The sequence below is a fragment of the Zalophus californianus genome, chromosome 7 (genome assembly GCF_009762305.2).
Source record: "Zalophus californianus isolate mZalCal1 chromosome 7, mZalCal1.pri.v2, whole genome shotgun sequence".
NCBI lineage: Eukaryota > Metazoa > Chordata > Mammalia > Carnivora > Otariidae > Zalophus > Zalophus californianus.
Window position 1 is genome coordinate 78,499,907 of NC_045601.1, and position 23,123 is coordinate 78,523,029.

The following is a 23,123-nucleotide window of genomic DNA, read 5'->3' on the forward strand; positions in this document are numbered from 1 at the left end:
GGACATTCCTCCTTCCCTCTCTCCCTCCCTGCGTCCTCATCGGTTTCTGACTGTTACTTTCTCTCCAGCGACGCGGCTTCCCTTCTTTTTGAACTCATGCTAGCTGGAATGGTTTCCACCTCAAACAACAAGAAGCAAAAGAGCTTTCCATTCGCCCTTCCAGGAGGGGAGTTTCCTCTTTAAAACTGCCGGGTTGTGATTAGTGTGGAGGGAAAGCAGTGATGGGGGCGGAGGGGGGGGGAACAAGTCCATGCATAGGGAGATCGAAAAAAAAAAAAATAAGTCGGGCAGATGTTGGGGTTATTCCCAGGTGGGCCTAGCCCACGGCTGGGCGCGCCGCGTTGGCTCTGAGGCCAAGGGAAGGGAAAGCCATGTTTAAAATAGCACTCACCCCCCTGCTCGCCTCCGCTGCAGACCCGTATGTACCAACTCCCGTGTCAATCAGGGCTGGGGACGGCGCAGGCGGGGCCGGGCGCCCGGGACCTGCCGGCAGTTCGCGGCGGGAGCGGCGCAGTTAGCCACGCGCAGGACGGGACAGCGCCGGTGGCGCCCACTGTGGTTTGCCGAGGAATGGGGCCACCGGGTCCACTCCGGCGACCCAAGCCCACACTCAGTCGGGAAAGGCGGGGTGTGCGTGCTCCCGCGCCCCTCGATACTCACGGGGAACTGGGGACATTTTCGTCCCAGCTTCAGCTCCTTGAGGACTATTACGTCCCCTTCCGCGCGGGCCCGGGACACGAAGTATCGAGCACCGCGCTGCATGTTTCCCTTGGGGTCTGGCCGCGACTGGTCATTGTCTCGGGGAGGGAAGGGAAGGCTTTCCTTCACCCAGAGAAAACCGGTGTGTGGCGGCTGTAACCTAAGAAAATGTTTTGCACCCTCCCACTGCCTGCCAGGAGTGTAAACCAGTGTGTCTTAAATTTGAGGCAAAATTACAAATAATTCCTGCTTTATCAGTTAAAGACTGTGGCCTGATTTGTGTCAGTGAATGCATTATTTTATAAAAATACAGAAGCTTTTGCCTTCTTACCCGCCATTACTAAGAATTGGATGGGAACTTGTCTCCTCCACTTTTTAAAAAACACAACAAAAGTTTGTTGTGGTTTTTTTTTAATCTTAAGAGTTTATTGTGCACATACTGTGAGCTTCGTACTGTGGGAAGAGTTTGACTTGTATTATTTCATTTACTCCTCAGTACATCTTGAGAGGTGTTAAGGCCATTGAACTAGGATTTGAATACCTGAGTTCCCCAACGTTTCACCAACCAATAGCTAGTACCAAAGATTTAGTGGTGGGCGGGCGGGTCAAGTCGAATTTAGGAAATGCAAAGAGATTAGGAACCTGAGAAGATGGATGGCATGTTACGAGTACTAATACTTGAGATTCATTATTTAAATTTGTTTATGAAAATATTGCTTTCCAGGCCTGTTTTACTAGAACTAGGGTATTTAAAATGATACCACCATTTTCAACACTTATCTGAGGTTTAATGACTACGTTGGGAATTCTAGTAGAGTCAAAAGAACCAATCATCAGGAGATGAGTTAGGGAGTGAATTCGTGCCATCCCTTTTCCTGAGAATTATTAGCAAATTTAAATGAACAGTAAGTTAGAAGCTAGCCAGGCGTCCTGGGACTAGGGGCAGACTTGTATACAAGCGCCTGAATGTCATCCCTCAGGACATCAACATGTTCTTCAGAGATGGAAAACCTGTCCTTGATTAATAGGAAGGCTTTTCATTTATACCTGGAGCCCAAAGTTGATACCTGGACAGAAGCAGCCACAAATTTAACGTAGTTACCACGCCATCCCATCTATCAGTCACACCTTAGAGCTGCCTCATGGAATCCTGGAGGTCACTGGAGCTTACTGGTAAAGCCTGCCTAGATGCAAAGAAAAGACCTGAAGACAATCTGTGCCTAGCACTTCCAGAGCTATAAAGCTGGGGCACCTGCTAAAACATTTACATACTACTCCACGTTATTTTTCTTGACTAAAGGACTGCCTGTTCTACGTTAAAAATAAATTTTTTAAAAGTGCCCCTGCGATACTTTTTTGCCATCTTGGCCCCCTTTTTTCAACTTGTTCCAAAAATCCAGAAAAGTTATTTAATGAACACCTGTTTAGGCTGTTCTGCAGAGTAAGATCTGGAATCCTAGCACTGCTTTAATGTCATGGGGATACATAGTTCGCTCTCATGGAGCTTATATTCAATTCATTGAAGATGATAAGAGTAGCAGGCACAAAGCACTTGCGTAACCTTAAGACTATATATGCATATACACATACATACATATATATATATATATATGTTCCAGAATATACAGTTTAGGTATAGATTCTAAATGCTGTAGGATTGATAGGAAAAGAAGGTTGAATTTGGGTGGATCTTACAAGTGTAGGTAGGACTCAAATATATACAGAGAAAAACACAGTCATTTTCTGTTATCAGGCATTTGAATGCCTCTTCTGATTGTATCTTAGTATAAGCAGGCCTCAGTTATACAATTGAAAGGCTGTAATATCCACATTAATATAAAACCTATAAATATAAATATATATTTACATAATATATATTTATATAGTATACATAATTATAAATATATATTTTATATTATATATAATATATAAGTTATAAATATAATATAAAATAAAATCTTTTATTTTCTTAATCATATCTTTGTTTTATCTATATCTTTGTGTCTTTGTGTATGATAATTATATTAAACCAAATGGTTTTTTTTATAACCGGTAGAATTTTTTGAAGCAATATGCACTAAACAGTAAGGAGTTGTTAGTTAACATTAGATCTCTTTCTGAGTTTGCTCAATTTGAAAAAAGTTCCGTTTCCAGTATTTATTACCTAATGGGTGATGGGCCACCCACCACTTTTTAGTAGTGAGTGAGATAGCAGGGAAAATGATAATATGCATGAATGCAGGTGGTGGTGAGATCATGAGTGACTGAGTTCTAGACTGTTCTGGTCAGACAGCCATGAATGCCTGCTGTGGTCACGTTATTATGTGATGATATGATGTTCTACAAAGAGGGATCAGCCAGTGAGCCCTAGAGTCATGGTCCTGGCATGATTAGCAACAGCAAACACATTTTCACATCTTTTTTTTTTTTTTAATTTTTCCAGTACCTCATCACTGGAACTATTGGAAATGTCTAGTGTATCACATCACTAATGAGGCAATTTTCCATGAATTTGGGGTGTAAACATTTGTGTCTCTTTACACTCAAAGGCTTAAGGAAGAAAAGGCTGTCTGCCTCTAGCTTTGAAATTTGAAATTAGGTTTTATCTCTTAAAATGGAGAGGCCTAGTAGTTCTGGGCTTGGCACAAGCAATGCTTAACTCAGAATATTCAAGGTTTCTGATTAATGTTTCAAAAGAATATCACGTGTCATAACACCAGAGACAGACTCTGAAAATGAAAATACAGATGGGTGTGACTTCATGACTTCATGAGTTCAGTATGACAAAAGCCCATTGTTAACAAAATCTAAAAACTTACGAAAAACTGGGAAAAAGTATTTGTATCACATATCACTGAAAAAAGTTTGCTATTTTAAAAAGATAAAAGTCTCACATGTCCTTATGGAAAAGATGTATATCCTTATAAGAAAATAGCAAACTCAAATAGATGAAGTGTTCAGTTTTGCTAGAGATCAAAGAAATGTATATTATTAAGAATAAGGAAATGTGATTTTTTAAAGCCAATTTGGTAAAAAATATTGGAAGTATCATTGCCAAGTGCTGAATGATACTGACACTCTAGCAACAATCAAGCAGTGTGGATGGGAGTACAATTACCCGTTTAAAAAAAAAGGCCTTATTTGAGTATGATCTACTTACCATAATGTCCATTCATCTATTCAAAGTGTGCAAATCAGTAATTTTAAGTAAATTAAAGTTATGTAACATTACCATAATCCAGTTTTGAGCCATTTCCATCACTCTGAAAAGGTTTCTCAAGTTGTTTGCATCCAGTCTATGCTCCCACCCCAGCTCCAGGCAACCACTAATCTCCCGACTCTATAGATTTGCCTTTTCTGGAAATTTTACATAAAAGGAATCAAACAGTACACAGCCTTTTGTGTCTGGTTTCTTTCAGCATAATGTTTTTGAGATCCATACATGCTGTAGCATGCATCAGTACTACTTTCTTTTCTGTTGCCCAATGATACTCCATTGTTTATCCTTTCACAAATGGATGGACATTTGGATTGTTCCAGTTTTCAGTTATTATGAATAATGATGCCGTGAATATTGATCTGTAAGTCTTTCATGGGCATATTTTCGTTTTTCTTGGGAAGTTTCCTAACCATAGAACTGGTGGGCGGTATGACAGTCTGTTTTTAACATTTTAAGAAACTTTCAAACTGTTTTCCAAAGTGATTGGATGAGGGTTCCAGTGTCTCTACATCCTTGCTCATACCTGGTATTGTCACTTTTTATGCTTATAGCCATTCTAATAAATTTAATTTACATTTCCATAATAACTAATGACAATGAGCATCTTTTCATGTGCTTACTAGCGTAATGTATCTCTTAGGTGAAATGTCTATTCAGATATTTTTGCCCATTTTTTAACTAGGTTTTTAGTCTTACTGAGTTGTTAGAGTTCTGTAAATACTCCAAATACAAGTCCTTTATCAGCTGTATGGATTGTAGATACTTTCTTCCAGTCTGTGACTTTGTAAAATAATTTGTCTTAATGATGTCTTTTGAAAAACAGAAGTTTAATTTTGATAAAATCCATTTAGCGTCACGTCTAATAAATCTTTGCCTAATCCAGAGTCACAAATATTTTCTCCTAGAAGTTTTATAGTTTTCACTCTATTATTTAGTTCTGTGATCCACTTTGAGTTAATATTGTATCTAGTGTGAGATAGGGTTTAAATTCACCCTCTCTCGTTGGTTTTGTTTGTTTGTTTGTTCGGTTGGTTTTTTTGCATGTTGATAGCCAGTTTTCCCAATACCAATTGTTGAAAAGACCATCCTTTTCCCATTAAATTGCTTAGGTACCTTTGTGGAAAACCAATTCCATCATAAATGTAAAGGTTTCTTTCTGGGTTCTCAGTTATATTCCATTGTCTATAAGTCTGCCCTTATGTCAGTACCACATTATCATGATTATTATGGTTTTATAGTAAGATCTGAATTCTGGTAGTATCAGTCCTCTACTTTGTTCTTCTTTTTCAAAATTGTTTTGTCTACTATGTTCTTTGCACTTCCATATAAATTTTAGAATCAGCTTATAAACTTCTACAAAAACACCTCCCATAATTTTAATAGGGATTGAATTGAATCTATAAATCAATTTAGGATGAATAGCCGCCTTAACCATCTTGAGTTTTCCAGTATGAATATGAAAGGGCCTAACTACATGTAGTATGCTATCCATAAATGCTTGCTGAGTTTAATTGAGTTAATATTGATATGGTACCTATGTTTGAGTAAAGGCTCCAAAATGACAGGCTTGTACATTTTATTCATTGATTCACTTATTTCATGTTAAATAAACATTTATTGAGCATCACCTTTATGCAGAGTACCATCATGTTGGGAAAATAAGTGAACTGGGTTTTTTCCCAACCCTCTTTGAAGTGAATAAGTAAATGCCCTCATTTTTAAGGATCTTTTAGTCTGATAGGGTAGGTAATATACACATGTAAGTACTTATAATTCATGGCAAGAAATGATAATGAGCCACAAGAAAGGCTATGAGAGTTCAAAGGTTTAGCCAGACCACAAATCCGAAGAAAAAACACTGACAAGAAGTTGTTTAGTTAAAAGGGCTGGAGGTTATAGCTTTTTTTTTTTTTTTTTTTTAAATCTCAGGAGGATCAGTGCTAGTTTATTACAGGAGATCTGTCATTGGTCTTTTCTGTGAAGTCTTGCTTTCTTTGAAGTATAAGGAAGTTAAATTCAAGTCCTGTTAGCAGTTGAGATTACATTGTGTGCAGTAACTGCCCTCCCTCATTAGTAAATATTAAGTGACTTCATGGCCTTTATGCCTTTTTTTAACCACCCTCTTGTATTTTAATGGTGGTTGTCTGACAAGCACCATGTTTCTAAATTAGCACACGTTATTTAATTACCTAATTTGGAATTAACTTTGTAATCTTCCTAATTTGACTTGACCATGAGGTGGTTCTGATGGTTCTAATATCCCATGCCCCTAGTGCAGGTAGTAGAACTATTTGCTGAACAAGTGCATGAGTGAATCATTTTCAAGGGAAGAAAGGAGTAAGTTGAATTATTTCATATATGTGGTGAGGAGGTAGCCTGGTATGGTTCTGACATGTACTGTTTACTAGCTGTATGATTTAGAGGACATTGCTTCACTTCTTCCTAAACTTTGAAATTCCCAATTCTCTAAGACTCAGTTTTCTTGTCTGTAAAACAGGGATACAAATATGTTCTACCTCATTGGGTTATTGGGGGAATTAAATGAGATGGTGAATGCAAAGTACTTAGCATAGCACCTGGTGTGTGTAAAACAGTCAGTGGATGTTCATTATTGCAAAAATGATATTTTCAGTTATTCAGAGAACCACAGTGAAATAGGCTTATGATAAGCCCCATGCTTCCATTTTGTAGGAGGACAAATGGCACACACAGTGGATAGGGAGCGGGTAGATCTCACCCTGCGTGTTTAATTAACTGCAGTTCTAGAAGTAGGTGTTCCAACACACAGATACCAAATGCAGTGTTTTTGAAGGAACATAAGCTTTAACCTGGTGCATTTTTACATGGTTGGTTTTCCTCAAAGAAAAAAATATGTTTAAAAATATCTCCATATAACATTAAAATTCCCTTGGCAGATCAGTTATCAAGTGATCTTCTTTTCCTGTATTTTCCACCTAAAACACTGCTTTTGTTTACACCCAAAGTTAAATATATTCCACTTTCCTGCAGGGTACAATTTGGAAATGGTGACTGAAATAAACACCATTTTAGCTGTCGGCTTTCACAGTACCTAGTATGTTGAAATATGATGTCAGTCTCCTGAGTAATTTAAAAATCAGTGTTGAAGATAACAAACCAAATCAAAATGTTGAATCCCTTTTTCACTGGCTGCTTATTTTTTGCCCATTTCACTGTCTTCTTAGAAGAGTTCAGTCACATCAAGTATTGGTTCCTTGAGTCCTGTATTATTATATCTCGTGGACACATCCAGAACAGGGCCATTTAGACGTGCCAAAGGCAAATACATATTTGATCACATGTAAAGTAAATGATATACATATTCAGAAGTAGGGAAACAGGAAAAACGGTTTTAAATTTCAAAATTGGTTGCAAAATTTAATCCTTTAAGGGAAACCTATCAGTAACAACATATAAATATATTTATTACTATTAAAATTTAAATAGCTACCATTTATTGAATGCCTCGATATACCAGACCTTAGCTATTATATGCTTTATGTTCATGAGGCATCTTATTTTAAACCATGTATGTGAAGCTATTGGGAACAAACATTATGGGAAGTATTATGGTGTAATTTCATATTATTTCATGTTTTATCCTCACAACAGTTATATGAGGCTATTCTCATCTCACAGATAGATAATGACAGCCACGATAAATAACATTTAGATGGCTTCCTGTAACTCAGGCACCGTCTGAGCACTTTGCATTAACGGACGGAATCCTCCCACCACCCACGCAGTAAGGTATATGTACTCTTCAAACTGCCATCTTAAAGAAGGCCCCAGTGATAAGAACTGGCCCAGCCGGGACTGCAGTCCTGGCAGTCTGGCTCCAGAGCCTGTGCTTTTTAACTGCCGAGCCCTATAGCCTTTCTCATACACACAAGAGAATATAAGGATTTGGTAAGATGAAGGAATTCCCCGCAGGTCACGCAGCGAGGAGGTAATAGAACCAGGGATTCTAAGCCAACCTCTTTTACCCAGGAATTTTGCTCTTAACTATTACACCACAGTACTTTCCATAAATGTTTATTTCTGAGAACCTCATGTATTTTTACTTAAACTAAAATGCCCAGTGAATGAAACAAGGAAGAATCAAGAGTTATATAAATACGTGAGTGTTCATTTGATTAAATGTTGTCTTTATTAAGACCTAGGCTGATGCCTTTTTTTTCTAGATTCCAGTCCAAGATACCCAACAAGTCATCATTATCTGTGATCATGCCCTAAGGTTGGTCTCAGGGTCCAGGCATCTGCTCCATTGGAGAGGCACATTACCATGAAGCCTTCTGGGTCTTTCAGTTAACTAATAGATCGTAGGGTCATATACAAAATACGTACGTGCACGGTGTCCTCACCCAAGTATTGATATCTTTGAGTATCGAGAGTCTAAGACTCAGTTATTTTCTCCAGTTACCATAAACTGCTGGATTTACTATTTCCAAGATATATTGTCTTCATTAATTTGTTCTATAGAGAATAACAGGGATACTCCCCTGTGATCAGAAACACATAAGTACCCTGGCATAGTATACAATATATTGAGAGGTTGTAATGTAAATATTATGTTACCATTACTTAGTCATTGGATTTAAAAAAAAGTGAGCAGGTGGTTTTGTTTTTAGAACTCTTCAAATAAGAATAAGAATAAAAGCTTTATAATTTAGAAAACCTTTTGGACCTAGGACCGAATTTATTTTAGGTTCTGGATTACCAAATTAATGTTTAATTACAAAAGTTATTTTTAAGAGGTATACTGTAAGGTGATTCTATTTTAAAAGTGTATTTTGATTATTCTGACCCCATACAAAGGTAAATACAAAGTCTACCCTGAGAGGTGTTGGGTTTCTTATTTGTTTTTATTTTCTCTGTTTCTCTTTCTTTCTTTTTCTTTTTGGGTATAAGCTGTGTTTTTTTTTTTACAATACTGGACAGAATTAGTTAAATTCTACTTTGTGGGAAGTCATGAGTGTTAATCATGGTGTATGTGGGAGATAAGCATACCAAAGATTTGAGGTAATCAAAATGTGAACTTTGAAGACTCCTTCTGAAGTTCTATATGTGTTCCATAGAACACATTTTTAAAAACTATATTCTTTCTACTTCTCATTGCTTTCCTTTACCTCCTCTTAATTACAATTTTTAATTTTTTTATCCCCCTTTTTGTGGTCACATGTCAATCACATCAGACCTCGCTGAATATCAGTTTTGCAAAAATGCAAGGAACATCATAACTGTGTTTACCATTTGCTAGAAATTAATTCATATCTGGGCAAATAGGAAAACGGAGTAACCATCTGGAAAGATCCCTGGTATAAAAGTTGGAAAACTTGGATCTAGTGTGGACTCCGCCTCCTCTTTACCAGGAGAAAGTCACCTGACCTCTTTGAACTTTTATTCTTTGTCTGTTGTAAAATGGGAATGTTAATTAAGGTCACCCATGTATATTCCTACGCTATTGAGAGGACCAAATACAACAAGTAAAAGTCATTGAAAAATGTCAAGCGCTATAAAAACTGATAGAAACGATTTGGTGTTTTGTCTTTAGTTTTAATAGTAAGGTGAAAATGCTTTTATCTATGTGACCATTCAGAAACCCAGAATGGTACTTTTTGTGCATCTCAACATATAGTATTTTTAATGGGGAATTGTTTATTATTATTCCAAGAAGCTCACCAGTGAGGTGGGATAGGAAACATTCCACTACATATTATATGCTCTTCCTCTTGATCTACAGGTTAAAATATTTCCCAATCTGGAAACCTTTTGCTCTTCTGGCATCCTAGATCTGCACCCAATTTTGAAATTCAGAAAACTAACACAAACCACTCTGAGAGGTGTAGTGCTTAAGAGAATGAACTCTGAGCCAGCCTGAATCCTAGGTCTTCCCTTACTGGCAAGATTACCAGCTAGGTAATCTTGAGTAAATTACTTAACCTCCTGATCTCAATTCCTCATTTATAAAACGGACATCATGCTACTTTACCAACTTCACAGGATTGTGGTGAGGATTAAAACATTTAGATCATTGCCTTGCACGTAACTGCAATATGTACATTATTTATTATTATTATTTAGGATCCATTGTTTTGTCCTTTTCCAAGACCCCAGTACCTATAGGCATCCCTATAATATACACAGTGACCCTTCTGCAGTGTGATTAATAAGTACACGGGCAGCTAAGTAAGTCAGGAAGATGAGATCTTCAGGCCCATCATCTTTCAGTTGTACTTGTGAAGAAACTTGGGCAGAGGGAAGTGAGATGTGAGCCAGACCGGAATTCAGGCTTCTGACTTCAGCCAGGTGCTTTCCCATCTGTACAAAACCACTCACACGAAAAACGTAACTCAGGTGGAAGAGACGATTCAGACCAAAGAGATGTGTGAAATGTTTAAGGTTGTTTATTTCATATTAAGGATAAACTTCCATTATTGCATTATATATATTTACGCTAATAAAATTTCACCGAACATCCTAGAACATGGCTTTTTCTTTTACTTTTTGTTATCTTTTATACCTGATTACAATGTGAGGTATTTTCCCTAAAGGTATCCCTCAGGAAAAAAAAAAGGTAGTTTCTATTTATTTCAGTTCATCCAGTCTTTTACAACAGCGTTTTTAACTCAATTACTTTTATCTCTAACAACAAAATAACATTTTGGGAAGACATACTAGCCTGACGTGACCTCAGTAAATGAATTTGGGTTTATAGAAGTTGATGAAATTAATAGACATAAGCAAGGAAGGAGGTAGCAGAGAAATTTAACATTAGTTTGATTATTAACCCTCTTAACGTGATCTCTCAATTCTAAGTATTGGGTTTTTAAAGATTATCTTAAAAAAAGTTATGCAGTGTTGGAGGATCCCAAACACAGACCTACAGAATGAATGAAAAACAACCGTGCTAATGTTAAATAACGATCCAGGTGGCTTAAATAAAAATTTAAATGTGTCTGTTTCATGTGTCCGGTTCATGTGTCATGGAATATTTGAATTTAAGAGAACTACCTGTTATTTAGAAAACCTCAAGAATTTCATGGGTAGGGGTGCCTGGGTGGCTCAGTCATTAAGTGTCTGCCTTCGGCTCAGGTCATGATCCCACGGTCCTGGATCGAGCCCTGCATCGGGCTCCCTGCTCCGCGGGAGGCCTGCTTCTCCCTCTCCCACTCCCCCTGTTTGTGTAAAAAAGAATTTCATGGGCAGTGCCCCCATTTGGGGGGAAAATTAACACTGTGTTAATCAAATAGTTGAGTTATATATTCATTTTAGCAGAAGAGCAGCAGAGTTTGTTATATGCACGTTTCTCTGGGTGGGTTATTTGGATATTTCCTCTGCTAACCAGCTCACTCTTAGACTGCTTCTTTTCTCCAGCCTTGGGTTTGTAACAGGAAATGTAAATTAATTTTTAAAGAAATTTTAAATAATAATAAAGAGGCTTAAAAAAATATTGGGCAGCAAGTTAGAGAAGAATCACCTCAAAGTAATACATTCCCCAGGTTAAAAGAAGTATTTATTGGTTTCTTTGCTTTGTTATATCTGCTCCCAGCTTTCCCACATTAGCATGGACTACCCAGGAGTTGACAATGGATTTGTTCTTTGGCTGCTGGAAAATGGTTACTTGAATTTCATAGATACTCTAGGCTCTCAAGTAATTCACTTAACTTACAAAGCAATATCCCTTGTCACTTAAAACCTTAGAAGAAAATCTCTAAGGGCTGACACTTACCAATAAAGAATTTTTGGATCTTTAATATAAGACCCTGCACTTGTTGCTAAGAATCCTGAGCCTTCCCCTTTCTTGTCTTGTGTGGCTTAGAACGATGGCGCAAGCCAGGTACTAGCCTTACACGTCCCAGCTGTCGGCCACACAGTCAGTGTCTTTCTCCGCACTGATAATCCACAGGCTCATGCCATTTGAATTGTTCCCAAACAACTCTTGAAGGATTTTCCCATCTTCTCTGATATCTTCCTGAGTTTGGACGGAGAAAATCTGGTGTATCACCACCACTACCCTGGTGCCCCTCTATTTGGTGGTAACTGCTCTTTACTGGAAGACAATCAGGCAGTTTTTCCTGTTAATTCCTTATGGATCATCTGTGCAATAAAAATTCCAAGTTTCTTTTCTTGGTTTCCTGATAAGGACTGCTGGTTTGTTTAGTCTTCAGGAGAATGGTTGTGTCCCCTTAGTGCATTTTTTGTGTCCTCATGTGCAGGGCTCAGGCATGTCTGTGTAGGGAAAGAATGGGGATGGTACAGTTGGTCAGCTACTGAAGGAATCCGTCCTTCCCGTCAGCTCTCCTCCTACACTAGCCCAAGGAGCGTTCACATTCATGGGGTCTTGCTCTTGGCTTACCATCTTGCCCACTCCAGTGCCTTCCTATGAACCCAGTTGAAGCAATTATGAATATGTCTTGAACAGAGAAGAAAGAGGCAGTATATAAACCAGATTTATAAGTCATTTAAGAAGTGCAGAAAATGCTGTGGATAAGCCTAGTCATGAATTTGTGTTAGGGCACGGTTAAACTAGACTTAATGGAACAAGTTTGCTTCTAGTCTTTTTTTCCCTCAACATTGCTAATATTTTTATTTGGAAAAAATTTAAATACAGAAAAATCCAGAAAATAATATAACATATTCACTTACCCACCTCTCAAATTTCACAAATTTTAATGTTATCATTTTGCTTCAGATATTTTTTAAATAAAATAACATGTTACAGATAAAGTTGAACTTTCTTTAGAAACATCCCCTTGGTTCCCATCCCTTATCAGCCTCCATTATCATGAATTTGTTGTGTATCCTTCCAGTCCATGATTTTATACTTTTATGATCTGTGTGTCATATATAAATCCTTAATATTGATTTGTGCATGTTTTAAAATTTGTAAAAGTGGAATCATATACATATATTTTTTTTGTTTTTCTCCTTCTGTCACTTGACATTAAAATGGATGAGTATAATTTGTTTAGGTATATTGTGATTACTAATGTATTTGGACTTTTTCTAAGGACTTATTTTATGGTTTTTATTTATTATTTGTCCTTTTCTTTCCTCAGTTTTTTGTTAAAATGTGCTTCATTCCACTCCTCCTGATTTGGAAGTTTATAGATTCTGTTCCTTATGTTAAAAATTTTAAGGACTATCAAAAAAAAATTTTAAGGACTATCTTTAAATTTTAACAAAGTCTAAAATGATTCTGTGTCTGTATCACCCTCAGAACAAAACCAGGACTCTAGCATGCTTTAACTTCTCATCTATTCATTCTGCTCTCATTTTTTGTGGTTATTATGGTCTAGAACTATGCTGTTCAGTATGGTAGCCACTAGCTACATGAGGCAGTTAAGCACTCTTTTAAAAAAAAGAATGAGCTGAATTTTTTAAATTTCAATTTTGATCAATTTAAATTCAAAAACTTGTATTAGATTAAGTTACTGAAAAAATTTAAATACGTTTGGAACAACCTGGATATGTGAAGCTACTATAAACTTTATGAACTCTAAATATAGATCAGGTACTCTGGTGAAAACCTAGCGTTTGAGTGGAGATGTGCTTATGTTAAGTGTAAAGTACATGCTGCATTTTGAAGATTTAGTATCAGAAAGCTTTGTAAACTACCTCAATAATTTGTAAATTGGTAACACATTGAAATGATACAATTTTAGATAGATCCAGTTACATATTAAACTTAATTTCATCTGTTTCTTCACACTTTTTTAATGTGGCTATTAGAAAATCTGGAATTACATGTTATATTTCTGTAGGACAGCACTGGTCTAGGATTTCTATTGAAACTTTTTTAAATGCAAAAAAAAAAAATAGGTATTATTATCTACAAGTAATAGATAATTAGATTTACCAGTATTTCATACTTAATTCATATATACTTTGCTTCCATCTGAATTCATTTTTATAATTGCGAAATTTGATCCATTAGTAACAGGTCCTTATTGAAAGGAAGGTTCTGTTGATGCTTAACTGTCTTAAGTATCTGTATTCTGAGATATCTTTATTTTTCCTTCATTCTTAAATGATAGCTGGGTATAAGGTTCTAGGTTGATAGTTACCATCAACTACCTGAACATTACTCCATATTTCTTACATTTGTAGTTGCTGGTGAGAAGTAATTCTTTGTAGATAATTCATCTTTTAACTCTGATAATTTCTAAGATTTTTCTCACTTTGCTATAGTTTTACTACTTCATGTTTCATTGTATTTATTTGTTTTGTTTCCAGTTTGTTCCTTGGTGTAAGCTTTCAATCTAGAGACTCATGACTTCAGTTTGGGAAAATTCTCAGCCACCATGTCTTTGCCTTCCTACTAGTACCTCTGTTCCTGGCTTCTGAACTGTCTGTTAGGTATATGTGGAGCTTCTCAATTAACCGTGTCTGCTAACCTCTCTTGCATAGTGTTCATTACTTTATTGCTCTTTGTTGCACGCTGAGCTACTCACTCAGCAGTCTATGATAGTTTATTATTTCTTCTGTCCCTGGTCCAGAGCTTATGTTTTGAGGGTTTTTTTCTTTTTTATTTCAATGAGCCTACTTTTATTTTCAGAATCTGTTCAACAAGTTCAACTACCTATTGATTTTTGCCAAAGTTCGTGCCTTCTTGGCCGATTCTCTGTCCCCATCTGGTCACCAGGTGTTCAGTGATCCACCTTCCTGCTGACTTGCCCTCAGATCAGCTCTCAGTGGTACTCCAAACTTCTAGAATCCCTGCTGTGCCTTCCATCTGGCCACCATGTTTGTCTTCCACCCCCCTCCTGGCTCTCAGTTCACTACCCTTGCCACTCGGGTACTGAAGTACCCTCACATATGTGAATGAGACCTTTTTGTTTGACTGTGGTTCTCTACCCTCTTGACCAATCTGGATTCAAACTGGATTAGCACAAGCCTGCTCTGTCCTTGGAAGTGAGACGAGAACCCTTCTGCATTGGAATTCCTCACACTCACCTCATCCTTCCCATCAGCCCACTAGAAGGTTGAAGTACGTCTGAGATCATCAGTGTACACCCCCAATCCCCATTTCCCCCTTTATCTTTATTCCTCACAATCTCTTGGGACAAAAACTTTGGGCTTCTGTTCAGTCCCTTCGTACCATACCCTCCTTCTTGTCCCCAGCCTCATGGCTAAGTGTTAAAGGTGGACAGGGTGTGTGGTAAGACAGTCTGAAATGGTAAGTCCTTCTGAAATTACTCCGTGTTACCCTGTTCAAAAACAGATGACAAGGTTACAGGGAATCTGGATGTGTTCACCTTTAAGGTTCTTTTGAATATAATTTGACATTTGGTAATTTAAAGACTCATTAAGATACATATCTCGTTGCATAACATCTGTATAACTATTCACCATCTATGAAATGCTCTAACATCTCGCTTGGTCTTAAGCATGATGCTTGGGAGTTCAATGTCATTATCATCTGTCATTCACGGATGAAGAGACTCTAGGTAGAGAGCCAGCATTCAAGCCCTTGTCCTGACCTGCATTCATGCTACAGTACCACACTGATCCCAGGGTAAAGATCGTTTGGCTTGTTTCTAAATTTGTTATGTGCTTGTTAATAGAAAGCCCTTATGGCGAGATTGCCAGAGAAACCAGCTTTGCCTTGAGTTGTAACTCTTCACATTTCCACTCTTATATTCATTCATCTGAAGCCATTAACATTTTCAGTTATACCTGTTTTTTTGTGTGTGTGGCGTCTTTCCAGGTTTCTTTTTTTTTTTTTCCAGTTATTTGCATTTGACTTAGGTCAGTGTTTAGAAAGTGATCTCCCAATCATATTGCTGTCAGTAATGCACTGCATAGAATATTGGAAATTATGTCATTAACATCCCTTTTTAACTTTTTTAACGTCAGTTAACATCAGAATAACTGTGTGCTACTTCTTTAAATGCCTACCAGTTACAGGTGGGGGTACCCCAGATTGAACTGGGGTACCAACTGGCCTAACAGGTGTGAATGAGAGCCCAGTGCTTCTTGACAGAGGATCTCATTTGTGGTCAGAGGGTCGAGTTTGTAGCATAGAATTGAGCAAATTCAAATGGTCCACGTATGGACTCTTCAGACGCTCACACTTTGTAAGGTTTTGCTCTCTCCAACTTGGCCGGCTGATACAGCAAGATCTGTGAATTAGAAATTCCTGTGCAAGAGAGTGGGGAACAGAAAAGAGAAGCTCTGTTTCCCTTCATGATAGAGAAGGTATCAGGGAAGAGGGGAAAATGGTTGGTTCATTTGGGAAACAAGAACTCCATGAGAAGCGCCTGGGCAGCTCGGTTGATTAAGTGTCTCACTCTTGGTTTTGGCTCAGGTCATGATCCTTGGGGCGTGAGATCGAGTCCTGCCTCCAGCTCCCTGCTCAGCCGGGAGTCTGCTTGTCTCCATCTCCCTCTGCTCCTCCCCTCGCTTGTGTGGGTGTACGTGCGCTCTCTCTCTCAAATAAATCTGGAAGGAAAGAAGGAAGGAAGGAAGGAGGGAGGGAAGGAAGGACGGAAGAAAAGAAAAAAGAACAGAACTCCATACATGTCTCCATCTCCCTCTGCTCCTCCCCTTGCTGTGCGGGCGCGCGGGCGCGCGCTCTCTCTCTCTCTCTCTCTCTCACTCTTTCAAATAAATAAATAATTCTTGAAGGAAGAGAGAAAGAAAAGAAAAGAGAAAAGAACAGAACTCCATGCATGTCTCCGTCTCCCTCTGCTCCTCCCCTTGCTTGTGCAGGCGTGTGCGTGCTCTCTCTTTCAAATAAATAAATAAATCAGAAAGGGAGGGAGGGAGGGAGAAAAGAAAAGAACTCCATGCACATGCGAGGCTCTGGAGAGAGGTGAGCCGACAGACTGTGGAGAGAGAGGCTGTGGACAGGCTCAGAGAGAACTGAAGGTTTACTAGGTCATCTGCCTTGAAGAAAAGCTTTTGACTTTCTAAAAGACTTTATCTACCTCTGATCTATGTTTTACAGGTTATTTTATAGCCTGTTTTTTTTTTAACTTAGCATTGTCTTATGTGGACTTTCTATGTATTCACACAGCCTATTTTTAATCCCATTGCATTAATAATTACATAGTTTACTTAAATATTTCTCTATTATTTACTAATCATGTGAGTGGTTTCCAGTTACTCCCTATTAAAAACAGTACAACTAAAACAGTATTTTTACAGTCTGTCTTTGAGTCCTGGTTCCAAAACTGGAATTACTGGATCATTATATGATTAGTCCTGTGTGTCTTTCTCAGATTGCCCGTTTGTTCTTTAAAAATATCATATTAATTTACAGTGTCACCAGGCCCACCAAACAGTGGGTTTTATTATCTTTAAAATTTTTTCCTCATTTTATCAGATGAGGCATTACCGCATAGCCCTTTCATTTTGCTCAAGCCAAGCAGTATGCCAAATGTCAGTTTGCTATTTGTATTTTTTCTCTTAGAAACTCTATTCATTATCTTCTGCTCACCTGTCATAGAGATTGGGTAATCACCTTCCACATTTATATGGTTTTAAAATGTATGAAATAGTTTAATTTTCTAATTAGCTTAATCGTTTTCATCTTATTTACTGCCTTTAGCCAATAAAAATATATTGGGATCTGCAGTGTGTCACCTACATCTAATGATATTTTTCCTTCAGTTGTATGCACTGTTGTATTCACATAAAGGAGTCAGGTTTGAGCTGTCACCAGGGTGACAGGTGCTGCCTCAGGGGGTGGGTCAAAATCAGGAAGCAAATCAGCTGGGGTGGCAGGGCGTTGGGCTGTCCGGCCAAGGCTGGGAGTTCGGTAGAGATGCTGGAGTTGATAATGAAAGAATAATAATCCATGACATATTTGTCAAGTCATATCAAGAAGCGGGCTAGAAATCAAAGCGAGGCGAGTATGGGACAAAAATACGCTTTTGTGCTCAGGCTGAGCTTTCTTAGCATCCTGCCCTCATCTTAGAGAAACAAAGTGCCTGGAACGTGTGGTGGTTCCTGGCACCGCTGCCTCTGGCCACTGGGTCTCTGTTCTTTTACTAGTGGTTTAATCATCAAAAATCAATGAAAATGACGTAGGGTGAGTGCACATTAAAAACAGGGGTTCATATCAGTTCTTGCACCACTCCTGTTTTAAGATTAGAGCAGTTGTGCAGATAAATGCTGTGTGTGTGTGTGTGTGTGTGTGTGCGCGCACGTGTGCATGTGTGTAAAATGTATCCTCTTACAAACTTGCTTTTTCTCCACAAAATATCTGTTGACTTATGTGGTCCTGTGAATTGAAATAGCTGTTTTTTTCAAATGTGCCTCGAACGTGTGCTTTCCCTTTTAAATACAATTCATTGAAATATTTTCTTTCTAGTCTCCGGAGAATACAGAGGGCAAGGATGGATCCAAAGTAACTAAGCAGGAGGTAAGTGTATCTTTGACATCCTGTATTTAATTATTTTACCTGGAATTTTTTAATATTGTTAGGATTGTCTACATCTGAGTGAATGCAATTCTGAATAAGGTTGTCGAGACCGCATAAACCAGAGATAAAAGTGTCACTGTGGAGTGTCTCTTGGCCTAGGTAAATTTCAGTTGGGTACACTGGTGCGGCATTTTCCACTTACTGTGTTGTTTATGTTTCTACCTGTCGGTCCTGCTATCTGGTAAAGTGGATACTGAGAATTCCTTCTGGGCAAAGAGCGAGATAATAGGTAAATTCATCAAGGAGAACAAAGTCTGCCTTTCACAGCAAGGAAATGAAAGACTGTTGATTTAATAAATTCTCTGCTCCAATGAGTGAATTATAAATTTCTTTTTTCAATGCTGAGTATTTGCCTAAAAGGAGTCATCTCTAAAGTAAAAAAAATTGTGAAAAGACACACAAAATGTCAAAATATTAAAGTTTTTTTTTAATCAGGAAAATTCTTAGGGCTTAGGATAGTTAATTAGGTAACAATTCAAAGAAACTGTGTATTAAAGGGTATGTGCTAAGGTGAGCACTGTGAATTGGGTAAGAATGATGACTCGGTGAGCGCTGTGAATTGGGTAAGAATGATGACTCACAGACTTGTACCCCTGAAACAAATAATACATTATGTTAATTAAAAAAAAACTGGACTCAAAAAAAAAATAATAAAGTACAGAAACCTCCAAAAAGCTAAGAAATGGAGAGAGATGTTTGCATTTACCCACCGTGGTAATATCATGAACTTCTAAAAGGAGATGGATGAAAAAGTAGCAGATTAGATGCTAACTCTGATGACAGCCATTCACTTTTGCACAGAGCTTTACAGTGTGTAAAAAAACTGCAGCTCTTACCCTTGAGCTTATAAACTAAAAGGGTCATGTGAGAGATAGAAACAGTATCTGGTCATAGATTCTTTGATTGGGTGATTCATACTGTGGTTTAATAATTCAGAGGAGTTTGTCATGATAGCAGAACCCCTCCACAAAACTTGTACAAGGAAATTTGTTCTGCCAAATGGAAAATCTTTAACAGAATCTATAACTAAATTAATTTGAAAGTAAAACAAACAAAACTGCCTGTAACCAAGGCCCCATCATCATTTCCTGCATTCAGTGTCTAACAGTTTGGGAGGTGAAGTTTGTGGTCCCATGTCAAGTTACTAAACAAACACTAGAATCAACCAAAAAATGACAAATGCATGGGTTTTCCTGAAAATGGCAAAATGTAATTTGTAGGACAGTTGGCTAAGTGTAACAAATCTTAATGTAATTTTTAGATTTGGACACAAACCACATTTGGATTTTTCCTTAGGAACTGCTATTTAAATTGATCTGTCAGTCAGAAAACCTAGAAACCATTACACACAATAGATCTTGGATAGTGTAAACAGTCTTTCCAATCCTTCTACACAGAGCAATCAAGCTGGTCAGAATATATGTAGGAGATTCTTGCTTATCAAGCTGTCTTATACATAGTATTTTAGCCTCAGAATTTTAATTATTTGTGTTATTTATATATTTTATATTATTTTAACAATTTATGTTATTATATGTATTATTGCTAACAAAAATTGTTCCTAGAAGAAACTCTTACCCTGTCATTTAAGCCAAGACCAGATTAAAACTCATGATTTGTCTTCAGGACATCAACACAATTGTTTGAAAAGTGAAAAGGTCAGTCATTTAGCTGGTGGGTTAGGGTAAGAACTGTCAGACAGTATATTGATTGATTTTTCCCCCCACTGAATTGACTGAATTTTCTAGTTTTGTCATTGAATATGCACAGGCTTGACTATGGGGAATAGGTATCAAGTTACAAAGAGGGATCCTCTTTTGAAAATCCTCTTCCACTGCCATGATATTTCAAGGGCATGGTGCAGAGTATAGTTTTTGGACAATAAGCGACCACAACAGTATGTTCAAAAGCATTACATTTGGCAGTTTACAAAGCCCTTTAATGTTCATTATTTTATCTGATCCTTACAATAACCCTGAAATGAGGGCAGAGTACATTCATTCCTCAACAGAAAAGTACTGTGCACCTGTAATGTGCCAAGCACTGTTCTAGGCTCTGCAGATTCCACAGTGAACAAAAGAAGCCAAAATCTCTTCCTTCATGGAGCTTCCATTTTAGTGGAAAGAGAAAGAGAGTAAAATGAAATCACTGGATATTTGCTATGAAGAAAAATAAAGCCAGGAAAGGGAATAATGAATATCAGGGAAATGCTATGTTTGATAACAGGCAGATACTATTATTTCCAGCTTTACTAGAGGAAACAAGGTCCTGAGAGAAATACATTATTTCCCACAGATGTCGCAACTTGTGTATTGCAAAACCAGGAAAGATATCTGAGTCTCCTGACTCAAAATCCTCTGTCCTCATGCCACTTTTGTGGTAATCATAAATCTGGTTATCCAGTGCCATTTTTCTGTCCTCTGCATTTCCCCAGCCAAGGCTCTGATATCCATCTTTCCCCACTTCCCAGTTTTCCAAAAAGGTAATTTCTATTTGGCTCCTCATTCGTCTTTTGAAATTAAAAGCAACTTGACTTCTGGCTTTGCCTTCGAGTACACATGGTCCCTGACTTGTGATGGTCTGACTTAACAATTCTTTGGCTTTACTGTGGTGCGAAAGCAATACTCATTCAGTAGAAACCATGCTTTCGGTTTTGCTCTTTTCCCAGGCTATCTTTATGTGGTATGATGTTCCCCTGTGATGCTGGGCAGTGGCTGTGAGCCGCAGCTCCCAGGCAGCCCTATGATCGCGAGGGTCAACAACCCATGCGTGTACAACCCTTCTGTACCTAGACAGCCATTCTGTTTTTCACTTTCAGGATAGTATTCAATAAATTACATGGGATATTCGATACTTTATTATAAAACAGGCTTTGTGTTAGATAACTTTGCCCAACTGTAGGCTAATATACATGTTCTGGGCACATTTAAGGGAGGCTAGACTAAGCTATGATGTTTGGTAGGTTGGGTGTATTAAATGCATTCTCAACTTACGATGGGTTTATGAGGATGTAACTCCATTGGAAGTTGAGGAAGATCTGTACATGGTCAGGCTTAGGAGCATTAAGAAATCTTATAAAGATAAACATACTTCCAAATCCCATTGGAATGGGCCCATATGTTTCAAGCAGTATTCAGCAAAGTCCAGTGATTCTACTTGAATCCAGCTATCCCAGTGAACTTAGTTGTAGTGAAATTAGACTTCCATGTTCTTTTACAACCAGGATGCTAAAGTAAAAGACTCTGTGTCTTTCAGAGTAGCCTTCACCAGAATTTGCTCCAACCCAGGGAGTGATCAGTTACTCAAATGCTTATTAAAAAATTTCATTGTGCCCAGCCCCTATACACGGCAGTGACAAACCCTCCCATATCTTGTCTCTGTAATTCTTGGTGATGTGTCATTCTGAAAGTCTTCTTTCCTCCTCTGAGAACCACTCTTTTGGTGGCCACTTCTCCCAAGGAGTCAGTCAACAAATTGAAAGAAATTCTTACTTTTTTTTTTCCATAGTTGTCCTGCCCAACGGTCCGAGTCTCAAATGAATACTTAAAATGCTAGTGCTTTAAGGAGGAAAAACTGGCAGTCTCGTCCATGTTATAGCCAATAAATACAGCCCGGTCATTTATAGATTTTAAGGCTGTGCAAGCTGATGGAAGCTTCCAGGAAGGTGAACAAACTTGCATGCATAAGCTGCTGCCTGTGAGTGCAAGGTCCATCTCAGCCTCCACTGTTTGCAGTGAAAAAGAAAATCTCTTATGATGGTCACTGGAAAGGGAAATTTGAGAAAAGTCCTTTTTAAATAGCATAGAAAGAAGAGCCGGTAAATTTTAGACAGAAAGTCATGAGATGATTTTACAGTAAAAGATGTGCTTTTTAGAGACGGTTGGTTTCGACAGCCTGGAGAGGCAGACCTTGTTTTTGCATTAATTTCCTAGGCTTGTTATTTTGAAACTCTTGTACTGGGCCTGAATTAAAAAAACAGGGAGTCCTCTGGATCAGAACGGCTTTTGGGCCCCGCAGAATAGTGCTTGCTTGGGGTTGGAGTATCTCTGGAAATCCCAAAGCAGTCTCTGACGTCTGCCTCTTCGGTACGCTCAGGGGTTCACATGGAGATGAAAGGAACTGCAGCACCAGAGTTGGGAAATTCTTCACATGATTTGGCCTCACTTCTATGAGATTTTACTCACGACCACTACTTGGTGGATAGGAAGGCAGTTGTAAGTAGTAGTTAAGTGTATTTGGCCTCTTTTCAGATCCCTTCCTGGACAGTAGCTGAGCAGTGGTCTCGGCACAGCTCCCCTCAAGTTCCCACTACTACACATTTCTGGTGCTTATGCATTCTGCTCACCTCAGCATTCAGGGAGGGCCCCTACTGGGCACTGGAGCTACAGAACTGCCAGAGAAGAGGGTCTTGTGCAGTAGGGGTACAGACGTGAGACAGATGAGGTGAACAGTGAGGTAAGGCCAGTGCCGTACATACGTTGACAGCAGCTGGAGAGGGATTCAGATAAGGTCCGTTCACCCCTCTTGAGCATAGAGGTGGCCATTTTTTCTCTCAGAGTGTCTCTTTCTGAGCACTCTTCTACCAGCAGGGCTTCACCTGGGAGAGGGTGGGGTAGTTCTTGAGGCCATACAGAAGCATCAAAGCTGAGCTCTGTTTGGTAATTAGTGGATGCTCCAAGAACGTTTTGAAGAAGCACAAGTTACTTGCTGGCTGGTTCAATTGCTAATGTTGTCTTTTCTTTGGTGATATCC

General features: G+C 38.4%; 1 protein-coding gene across 7 annotated transcripts in view; it reads left to right on the plus strand.

The window, feature by feature from the left end:
- Nucleotides 1-23,123, plus strand: part of HMGN3 (high mobility group nucleosomal binding domain 3) — a 30,949-nt gene that overhangs the window by 554 nt on the left and 7,272 nt on the right. For all 7 annotated transcript variants that reach the window (XM_027603649.2, XM_027603650.2, XM_027603648.2 and 4 more), the window contains exon 2: nucleotides 18,261-18,311. In XM_027603649.2, the coding sequence (XP_027459450.1) occupies nucleotides 18,261-18,311 (51 nt within the window). The remainder of the gene's footprint in view (nucleotides 1-18,260; nucleotides 18,312-23,123) is intronic.